This window comes from Halyomorpha halys, unplaced genomic scaffold (assembly GCF_000696795.3).
Source record: "Halyomorpha halys isolate HHAL.00 unplaced genomic scaffold, Hhal_1.1 Scaffold828.1, whole genome shotgun sequence".
NCBI lineage: Eukaryota > Metazoa > Arthropoda > Insecta > Hemiptera > Pentatomidae > Halyomorpha > Halyomorpha halys.
The window spans coordinates 201,622-213,900 of NW_027113646.1; the positions used below are offsets into that span (position 1 = coordinate 201,622).

Here is a 12,279-nt window from a genome sequence, read left to right on the forward strand (position 1 = left end):
AATAATGATTTTTTTTTTAATAAAAAATAATAATTCATTGTAATTATAGATCTCGCATTATATAAAATTTCACTGATTAGATTATCCGGAATAAACTGGATTCAACTGTGATTTTAATAAGATCCGAACTGAGCAACCTATATCTAAATGAAAAATGCAATTAATTTTCAATTTAATTTGAAACGTGTTAATAGATGTGAAAAGATTTAGTATAATATGATGGAAGGTTTCCAATATAGACAGAGTGTAATAGAAGCGAAAGCTCTGCCAGAGATTGATTCGTATCAGAACAGCTCCGTGATTATTTATAGGGTCTATTTATCATACCAACTGTTCACCACCGCCCCCCCCCATCGTCCTATGGTCCCCCCTCCCATCCTCTTCATCGAGATGGGGCATAATTTAGGATACCAGGATGCATATAGCAGTCAGTGTTTAATTATTTCGTATCGACATTGTTTAACCAGCTCATTATTTAAAAACAGACTTTTTGTTGTTTGTAAATGTATTTATTTTATTTTGAGCTTTTCGACCACTAGGGGCATTTGCACTGACTTTACTAATTGAAAAATTAGTAAATTAAAATATTAAATTATGCATCCACTAATACACACTGCGATTACATTTAGACTAAATAAATCCGTACCTCTATAACTCGCGAAGAGTTAGGGATGCAGTACTTTGTAAGGAGGTATTGTCACTAGATCAATGGTTGTACAAGGTAGTGATTTGGCCAAAATCATGCTCATACGCGAGATTTTAACCCAACTAAGGTTACCCACTTTATAAGCCTGGGTGTACCCCGGAGGACTCCCGAATCCACAAGGTTGACACATGGCTACAGTAACAGAATAACAATTAGTCTATAAACATCCCGATATCTAGTAATGTATTCATATGTATATAGTATGTAATTAGGCATAAAATATATTAATTTTTTTTAATTATTAAAAAAATACTAGTCTAAACTGGTGAGTATGCCAAAGATAGGTAGGGGGAATAAAAAATGGCGTCTGTTTCAAAACCTTAAAATAACATTAATTTTTCATTCGGAGCTCTATATCTGAAAAACTACCAACAACACTAGAATATCTAAGAGTCGTTATTTAAAGAAGAGTAATTTTTTTTAAATATTAGCCCTAAAAGAGCTATTTACGTCCAATATTTCTCGAGATATAGCTTATCAAAAATCAAAATTTCTTAAAAATCTACCGAAAGATTAGTAGTTAGTTAATTTATTTTGAGAATTCTATACCTCAGGAACTATGTGACGTACGAGTGGCTATTCGCACTCAAATTAAAGCTAGTTAAATAGTTTTGAAAACATATATCTCTAGATCCACTAAACGTACATATTTGGCAAATGAAAATTTGTCCGAACAACTATAAATCAATTTAGTTTAGCAAATTTCATGTAAACTATTACTCCTTCGAAGATAAACATCATAGACTACTTTATAGCTCATTAAACTAGCTTTGATTTGAGTGCTAATAGACATCTTTACGTCAAATGATTTTTGAGATATAGATTTTTTCAAAATACATTCACTAACTACTGATCTTTCATTACGTTCCATACAACTTTTTTATGAAAAGTTACTTTTTAAAAAGCTATTTCTCGAAAACTATTTAACGTAAATTACTCTATTAGGGCTCATATTTTAGCAAATTTACTCTTCTTTAAATGACGTTCTCTTAGGTTTTCTTGTGTTGTTCCTATTTTTTAAGATATTGAGCTCCGAATGAAAAATTAGTTTGTTTATCGCCTTGAAACAGCCGCCATTTTTTATTCCCCCTACCTATACTTGGCAGACTCATCAATTTCGACTAGTAATTATACATTGTTTTCATTAAAGTAATCAGAAATTGGGGCTATTGAACTATGAAGTCAGAGGCCTTCTTGGAAGGTGTAACTAAAACAAGGTGAGAACAATAATTAAATAACTACTATGAATCAGAAAAATGACTTTAATGATAGATAAATTATGATTTATATTTTTACACCAGAAAATATTATCAAAATTTTAAAAAAAAATTGCGTTCCATTGAATAACATAGGATATATGAGAAATACAGAACAGTTAAACAATTTAGAGTTTTTTTTTTCCACAATAATAGCACTTTCCTACTGCTGTGCAAGTCCAAAGTATATTTCATTAAATCTTATCTGGAAAGCCTCTATTTAACACTAATCATACCAAGACTTAATATATACCTATTTCTACCATAGCGGGTCAAATGACCCGACTTTATGTTTCATGCTTGAATGTATGAAGTATGGATGTTAGGAAGGAAATAAAAATATAAATTAAATTTATTATAATTAAACAAAATAGTATGTTGAGCATTTCTATTACAAAAGCAAAAAATAAAAACTTGTGCTCTTCCAGGTGTGCCACCTACTTGCATTGGTTGCCAAACAGATCCATCATTCGCAACATTTTGTTCATTTATTTCTACTTCACTTTCTTCCGAACTTGAGAGTAATCTTATTCTTTTTCGGCCACTACATACATTCACAATATTTTCCTCTTCATCGTCAGTATATGTAGAATCAAACTCATTTTTATTTGCAACCAATATATCTTCATTTTCAGAAAATTCATCGTCACTAATTTCTGAAAACTCTTCGCCAATATTATTTATATCTTCTAAGAACTTGTACTGTCTTGTTTGCTTCGACATTTTTCTGGGTAAAAAATGATCTGTATTACTATAGCTATCAAAATAAAATATAAGCTAGGTACTTACCAAGACTTTCAATTTTTGCCACTTTTTCTTACACTAAAAAGCTATTTTCAATCTAAAATTTGATATTTTATTGAAATTATTCTGAGCTATTTTCGTTGAACTACTTTACGCAACAGTCTTTGGAAGAATGTGCAACTTACTGACTACAAATATGACTAGATAATCTCATAAAACAAAAACATTCTCTCCGGGTCAAATGACCTGTTGTGGTAGATATCGGTATACAACAAGGATTACTCAGAATAAACAAAACAAAAATATTTTTATAACTGTACATTAATTACTTAGAAAAAGTCATGAAGTCAAATGTGCAAACGCAATAAAATTATACGTGTATTTTCAATGGAAAAGTTCAAAATGGGTCATTTGACCCGTTATGGTATGTTTAGTGTATACGGTAACTATTATATAAAAAGCTATTATACTATTATATAAAAAGCTATTATTTATGTTAATTCATTTAAGTTAAACAAAGGGAAAGAGAATCTCTAAAAAGAATTTTAAAACATGTACTGAGTGCTAAAAGCAACCATAATTGATGGCGGCCAAGACAAAAGGTGAAATAATTGCTTTAATTAAAGCTGTTTAGCCATTTAGCGGCCTTATAAGTACAATAGGAGAAGTAAAAGAAATAATAAAAAATTAAAATAAAGGACGAAGGCCTCCTGCCCTTCTTTGTCCTTTTCCATCCTTTGCATCCTTTTCTTCTCCAGGATCTGGCTCAATGGAACTTATGAATATGCAACGATACTCTCCTTCTTATTGTCAGCTAGCAAAGCTCCTTTTTATTGTCAGGATCAGAATCGAAATTTGAGAACTCGCCCCGAAGAGGGTGGTAGTGGGGGGGGATGCATTATTCATTTTGGTTTTAAAAATCACTTAGGGCGGCCCATCAGGAGGCCGCCTGACACCATAATTATTTCTCCCATAGCTCAGGTCATTTATAACCTCCCAGGTCCATTACCTTCTCTTGGATTCAATCTGCTAAATTCATTGTTATTCTAAACTGGAGTAGCGGATAAATGATCCCTCGAAAAGGAAAAAATCTTTTTCTAACAATGTTCGTATTAATAAATAAACAAAAAAACATTTAAAATAATGAAGAAGATGGCCAGGGTGGTAGTCAAAACAGAACAAAAGTAGTTGACAACTATTTATTTCCGACGTTTCGCTCCACTTTGTAGAGCTTCATCGGGGCTGTTTAAGTTGATTGTTTAAATTTTTTTTCTTTATTTATTTATTGTTATTTCCAACTGTACATTTAGCAAATTTGATCTCAGTTAAAATGGAGTGTTACAAGCGTGTATAGAAACTACCCATTGGTAGCACTGTAATGACGTTTTACATTAGCAGGTCTCGTGGCCATCTTCTTTTCAGGCGCCTCGGAGGATCTTCAGAAATGGAAGAGAAAGCAAGATTAGAAACTAGTTGGTTTAGGTGGTTAGAGAGTTTGTTGTTGAAGGAATGATATCTATTCAGGCTAGATCAGTTACATATGGAACATTGATGATTTTATTTGCGCTAAGTAAGGAGAATTGAGGATTTTGGATTTATTTAAAAATGAATTTTGAAATGATTAAAATTCATTTTTCATAATATTTCTATACCTCTTTCCTGTATACGCGACGTATATGATATAGAAATAGAAAAAAAACTTTAATGGTTGCCTCCCCTCCACTCCTGCATGCTTCCGATTTTCGGTCTAAGCATCAAAAGCTCTTAGCTCAAAAAAGTGGGCGGTCCTTATTTGTTCTTAGGTCATTTATTATTATCATTAATTTTATTTGTATTTATCCTTTTTTCGACCTTTATTTAATCTCAACTTAATTATATTATTTTCCGTCTTTTAGTGCATTGAATTTTGATACTTTTCTATTTTTACGTGTTATTACATCTCCTGTTCATATGTAACCTTATAGTTTGCGTATATATTTTTTTTTATATACTTATCATTGTCTATTTTATATTAATACTATTTTATTGCTTCTTTTCTTTTATTTGTATATAATTTTCTTCTCACTTATTTTTACATAATTTTAACTCTTTCATAATTTACCTATTTTTATCCTATTATCTTACTATGTAAAAATAGTTTTAATTGTTTTGTACTTTTTAGCCCTGATGAAGCTCTATAACGTAGGCCAAAACGTCGGTAAATAAATAGTTGTTAACTATTTTTGTTTTCTTTTTTTACCGCATTCCTGACCTTCCAAATTTATAGTTGTTTATTTTTAATGTTTTTCTTCTTTTTTTTAATTATAAAATAATACTAGCTGTTACACTTAGAGTTCAAGCCTGTTAGTTCCAATACGTTCTTGTAGATCGATAGTTCGTTGTCAATGAAAAGATCGTACCGCTGCTCCAGAACAATGAAGACAACTGTGAAATTGACTGTTGTCTTGGGCGTTCCAAAATGGATTAACTAAGTGTTTGTATTGTATTGTTTTATATGACATTCAAGTTTTAAATCCTCCTGTCCTACAGTATCCTTCTAAATACTCCACTAACACCTGTTTAAACAGATTCGATACTTAGGACTCCATCTTGACAAGAAACTTACTTGGAATCCACACACAAGACTGAAACGACAAGAAACTGCTCGTACATTCCGATTGCTACAACACTTACTTGAAAAAAGTTCTAAACTTCCCATCTCTACAAAAAATTAGTATACACTACGATAATCAGACCAATTTGGACATATGGAATTGAGCTCTGGGGCTCTACCAAACAATCAAATTCCTCCCGCATCCAATCCTTACAATCCAAAATCCTTGATGCTCCTTATTACGTTGCAAATAAACTCATTCACAAAGACCTTAACATTACAATCGTTGCAGATTTGGCCCAAAACAGATATGCGTCTTTTCATTCCATAACCATCCTAACCCATTAATTCTTAATCTTTCATCCTTAACAATCCCTGATAATCCTCCGAGAAGTCTGAAAAGAAGATGGCCACGGGAACTTCTAATTTAAATTGTTTGAAGTACCACCAATGGGTGGTTCCTTCCCCAAGTTTTCGATTGTATAGAACAAATTTACTTATTGAATTATTTTGTACAGCTGTAAATTACATTAAATAAATAAATAAAAACAAAAGGTTTTAATAGAAAGGATTATTTAGTAAAACAACTTTGTGAAATAAAAATAATTTTATTCAAAATATTTACCCTAATTTTCTATACCTTTTTTCCAACGTATTATCAACTTTTCAATCGCACAACTGAAAAATTAAGGGTTTTGTAAAGAAATTAATTTAGGAAATGCGTTTTTGACCGAAGGATTTTTTTTTTTTTTTTATTTTATCTTTAAAGAAGTTGTCCGAATTTCTGCTTCAAAGGAATTCTGCTGGATAGTCTGGCAACGCGGAAGGACTACGTAACACTGCTAGTTTAATTTCTCCACTACCTGTGGTGAAATATGAAATCTGGTGTTGTCGTTTACTCGCAAAATTATAGAACTCTTCCTATTTAGTTTTTAATGCACTATGTCAATATATATGTGATGGTTTGACCTCTGGTTAAAAGCGAGAAATAAATTATACCTCCATTGACCACCACACTAAAAAACAATGATGTTTTTGAGTGCAAATTTTGGCTTGTGACTCCTTCGTCCATATTTAATCACTGACCTCATTTGTCATATACGATCCACTTTTCAACATACGTGATTATCCTTTCGAGAAAAATTTTTTTTTGCCTAGTAAACAGTGAAAGGCATGTCTGATAACGTTTCAGCTACTGCCGCTCATCAAGTTCATAAGGCACCTATACATCTACCTTTTTTACTTTAGCAATGTTTTTTAAGTGTCGAGAAACTGTCGATACACTTGTATTCAGTTGTACTGCAAGTCCTTTAACTGTTTCAAAACAAAAAAAAGTTATTTTTTTTATAAATATCTTTGAAACTACTCGAACTTTAACTTTATCCGAACAACTTGAAATTAACATTTAGTGAATTTATTTTGCCAAATATCATAAAAACTACAACTCATACAAAGAAAAATGTCTTAAAGTACTTTATAGTACACTAGCTTTAATTTGATTTCTAATAGATATCTGTACGTCGAATGGTTTTTGAGATATAGATTTCTAAAAATAAATTCACTAACTTGATAACTGATTCTTCATTGCATTTTTCGATGAAATTTTGTTTTTTAATAAAGTATATCTTGGGATCTATTGAACGTACGGCTCATATTTTAGCATATTTACTCTTCTGTTAATAACTTTAAAGATATTAATGAAAAAATAATTTTTTTTAACGTTTTGAAACAGCCATTATTGTTTTATTACCCCTACCTAAATAAAAGCTCCCAAAATGTGTTTATAAATGCATCGATCGAAGTAGCGATTATGTAGAAAAAATATATTCTTGTTCGATTATTAAAGTAATGTAGAAAAAAAAATGGAATTTTGTTTGTGGAAGAAAAAACCTATTTCTCGAAGAGGACTGTCGATTTAAATTTCATGTGTTAAAAACTCATACAACACAAAATTTATAAAAGTTGGCCAACTTTCACTAAACGAATCCTTCAATCCCGCGAATTATACTATTTTGTTCCTTTTGGGGTTACAATTCTTTGAACCTTCGGTTGTTGAATGGTTTAGTTGAATTTTAGAAACAACATGCATTTAAAGGTGCAATGCCAAACTATTCTTTAATTTTTCATATGATCAGTTTTTGGGATTACCCAAACAACGGAAACAAAATATATTGACGTCAGAGTGAAAATAAGATAGGGTTATCGTCTACAGTAAGCCTATGTTCATCGCCGACATATGCTGGTGGAGATCTTCCTCAGGACTGGTTATCCAAATCTGTGTCACCAGCCAAAAATTTTTCTACACATCGCCGAATGCTCCTTTCGTTACTCTTCTCCGAACGGCCCACAGTGGTGCCAGAGCGGAAAAAAATTCCGAAAGCGCTGATTTCGATTATCTAGTTTGTGATTCTCACACTATATAAGCTACAGGATCTAGGAACAGCATGATTTTTTTCCCTTTTTCGATGGTATTCCCATTAATTTAGGCCCACTGTCAGAATAATGAAAGTTTGACCAAATCACTCACTACTTTAAATAAATGATATATAATTGTAAAAGAGGGAGAGTAATATTATCAATTTTTTTCCTTGCTCTACGATTGTCAACTAAGCCACGCATCAGACAAACTTGGCAGAAAAAAAAATTAGAGCGCTTTACAACGTTATAAGTTACGAATTTCAAACAAGCATTGATTATAAAAAAATAGTTATGATTACAAAAAAGCGCAGGCTTCCTTCGAGATGTGGAGGTTCACTAAACTTGTTAAAATAAAGATTAGAAAAAAAATTATCTGCCTTTATTTTCCTATCCGATCTTAAAAACGTAAAGAAAGGAAATGAACGAATTGGCAAAAATCCAACAAATACCTCTTAATATGAATGCACTCGAATTTGATATCTCAATTACACACCAGAATCAAATGGAATACACTTCACATTGCCTACAACAAAAAAATTGAAAAATTGATGCAATGATCGACACAGAAATATTCCAGCTCTTCTCAAAAGAAACAGAAGAGATAGTAAAAGAGCCGGGAAGAAAAAAAGGCAGTTATCTCATCCCAATTTTTGATTACTATAATGAAAACTATGTGTAATTACTAGTCACAATTAATGAGTCTGCCAAGTATAGGTAGGGGGAATAAAAAATGGCGACTGTTTCAAAACCTTAAAAAACACTAATTTTTCATTAGGAGCTCTATATCTTAAAAACTACCAACAACACTAGAAAACCTAAGAGCACATGATTTAAAGACCTTTACCTTCGTAGGAATAGTAGTTTTCATGATATTGTCCGAACAACTACAAATCAATTTATTTTAGCATATATCATAAAGTTTGATTTATGAAAAACTTCATTTCAAAAACCATTTGATGTACAGATGTCTGCCAGTGCTCAAATTAAAGCTAGTTAAATTTACTATAAAATAGTCAATTACATTTATCTTTGTAGGACTAGTACTTTTTATAATATTTGACAAAATAAACTCACAAAATGTTAATTTCTAGTTTGTATATATGTATATATAATTGACCGTAAAAATTGATATATAAGATGGTCAGGGTTTCGCTCAGAAGTGAAACAAAAATAGTTTACAACTATTTATTTCCCAACGTTTCGCCCCACTTTGCTTGGCTTCATCATGGGCTTCATCATAGTTGTAAACTATTTTTGTTTCACTTCTGACCGCAACCCTGACCATCTTCTTGTATATATTAATTTCTAGTTGTTCGTATAAAATGATGGATTTTTGAAAAAATATATCTCTAGAGCCATAAGACGTACATATGTCTGTCACCGCTCAAATAAAAGTTAGTTATTTACTATAAAATAGTTAATAATGTTTAACCTTGTAGGAGTAGTAGTTTTTATTATATTCACACATGAATATAAATTTGGAAAATGAAAATTTGTCCGAACAACTATAAATCAGTTTATTTTAGAATATTTCATGAAAACTATTACTCCTACGAAGATAAACATCATAAACTACTTTATAGCTCATTAAACTAGGTTTAATTTGAGTGCTAATAGACATCTTTACGTCTAATGATTTCTGAGATATAAATTTTTCAAAATAAATTCACTAACAACTGATCTTTCAGTACTTCCCATACAACATTTTTATAAAATGTTGCTTTTTAAAAAGCTATATCTCAGAAACTATTTACCTTAAATAACTCTCTTAGAGCTCATATTTTAGCAAATTTACTCTCTTTAAATTACGTTCTCTTAGGTGTTTTTTGTGTTGTTCCTACTATTTAAGATTTAGAGCTCCGAATGAAAAATAAAATTTTTATCGCTTTCAAATAGAAGCCATTTTTTATTCCCCCTACCTCTACTTGGCAGACTCATCAGTTTTGACTATTAATTATACATAGTTTTCATTAAAGTAATCAAAAACTGGGGTGAGATAACTGCCTTTTTTCTCCTCTTGGGCTCTTGTACTAAGATGGTACTGCAAGTAACCAGTATTCATGGTACTGCATGTCATCCACGGTGCATAATATTTTGTTGTGTGGTGTTGAAATAGTGCAGAGGTCGATTCTCCCAGTCGAAATATTGTCGGAAGAGGCATAAGAATGTAGAAATAAGGATTACAAGAATTTCAGGATCAGAAACTCGCGTAAAATGTCTCGTATATATACCAACGAAGACGTGTTTCTCAAGCTACTGGAGACTTCGTATCCTTTTATCATGAAGGAGAGACCAAAGAAAAGACACCTAGAAATCAGTAATGTAGCTAAGGAACTGTTAATCTAATTTCATTAAATTTGAAATTGTGTCTTTTCAATTTGAACAACCTTCGACTTTGAATCCCTAGTTTTATTATTTACAAAATTCTCCAAACTTTTGAGCTTCCTTGAATTTTTAATTATAATCATGATTTTTTCTAATTTATTTATTTAATGTAATTTACAACTATACAAAATAATACAATAAACATGTTGTATGTTTCATATGCACTTGAAAATCTTGGGAACCCATTTTGGTGGTACTTCAAACATTAATTTAAATTGCCCATCTTCTTTTCAGACGCCTCGGAGGATTATCAGGGATTGTTAAGGATGAAAGATTAAGAATTAATGGGTTAGGATGGTTATTATAACCATTATTTAATATACACTCAAAATACTCGTTGCATGTTGTTTTGATGAATACAACCTATTCCGAAAATTTCAGACATTTTTATCTAACCAATAGGATTTCATTTCCTCATTATTTAATTTTCTTCAAAATTTCAATAAAAACAGTTGAACTTTTTTTTTTTTTGTTCTAAGTCGAATGAGATCAGCCCCAAGTTTCTATGTTAATCCACTCTCGAGATATTGAATTTTTCCCGCCTTTTGGCTATTCAGTATTTCTTCTTGTAGCATGGGCAGCGGAGTGTTCAAGTTTAAAATTATAAAAAAAATAGAAGAAGATAGCGTTTCTCCATGGTTACATTTGATCAAATACGAAACAATGTGTGATCAATTGGAGGGATGGTAACAATCAAAGTCCACGAATCACACTTTGAATTTCTGAAATAATTAAAACGAACGTTTCATATGAAACGAGCCAATACAATGCATAATTGTATTTACAATCTTTCTCCTCAGACAAATTTTTAATTACAATCGACTAATAAAGGCATTTTTCAGCTCTTAAACAGAATAAAGTCAAATAGTTGCGACATTATAATTTTTTTTTTAAAATCTTGGTAGAAAGGTCTAAAAAAATGTTTAATAGTTGGATGTGAGGCTGTGAATTAATAGGAAATATTGGTTGGCCGAAACGTTGCAATTTTATTATTAAAGAGTGTTGAGACTTAATTTGAAACAATTTATTTTATTAAAAGTAATTTTTTTTATAATTTATATTTTTATGATATGATAAAAATGAAGATAACACTTGGTGATACTCAACTTCTACCGCCAATTATCGAATATCGCCGTGAACAATCCATCATAACCCGTCTCAGGATCGGACATACAAGATTGACACACAAGAACCTTCTAGAAAGAAATCCTTCACCGACATGTTATAGTTGTAAATGTACCCTGACGATGGAGCATATCCTGGAACACTGTTCGCGGGTGGAATCATCAAGGATGTCTTTTGGCCTCCGGGGACAACGTCAAGGCTTACCAGAAAATCGGAAGAATTTATTTAAGATTCTAAAAGAGAACTACCTCTATCGAGAAATATTTAATATTATATTGATAGATTTATTTATTGATAGATATTACAATCTGCCACACAGTTGTGGGTAATAGGTAATAGTGATGAATGATCTCATACATACTAAAATAGAAAATAAAAAAAAACTCTCTTAAAATATATACAAACAAAAGAATAGACAAGATGAACATAATCAAACTATCAGAATGAAAAATAAATAAATAATATAATATAATGATAAAATAATATATACAATATTTACACAATCAACCTGAGGATCCCGGAGCCCACTCTATCCCCTATGTGTGAGGGGTAGAGCAGAGATCCCAGCGCATCCCTCTCGCCGCATCACTGGTAAGCGACATTATACTAGCGAACTATCAATATGTCCTGTTATCCTTCTATATAGTTGGCCAAATTTCAGTAATAATATTGCTATATTATATGAGTTTTCATTAAGAAATATTATAAAATCCATTGATGAAAAATATTCAAAATTATTATACTCCTGTTAATATCTTAACTTGTGCGCTTCGAGCGCGTTAAATACGAATTCCCATTAAGGAATATTAGAAAACGGAGATGCGGAACAGGATCACGATGAATCACCAGTTTGGTTTCCGAACATCCCACTCCACTATCCAGCAATGCCATCGTGTGGTTTATGTTGTCTCGTCTTCATTGGAGCGCGGAATGTACTGCTCGGGAGTCTTGATGTAGAACAGGCTTTTGATCGAGTCTGGCACCCAGGACTGCTATACAAGATCCGTAAATTCCTACCCCCTACATACTTCCTCATTATCCGTTCTTATCTC

General features: G+C 31.6%; 1 protein-coding gene across 1 annotated transcript in view; it reads right to left on the bottom strand.

Annotated features, from left to right (window-relative positions):
- The window catches only part of LOC136796689 (uncharacterized), a 21,935-nt gene extending 19,250 nt beyond the window's left edge, over window positions 1-2,685 (bottom strand). Inside the window, exon 1 of the mRNA XM_067051046.1 lies at window positions 2,358-2,685. Coding sequence (XP_066907147.1) covers window positions 2,358-2,685 — 328 coding nt within the window. The remainder of the gene's footprint in view (window positions 1-2,357) is intronic.
- Between the last annotated feature and the right edge of the window lie 9,594 nt (window positions 2,686-12,279).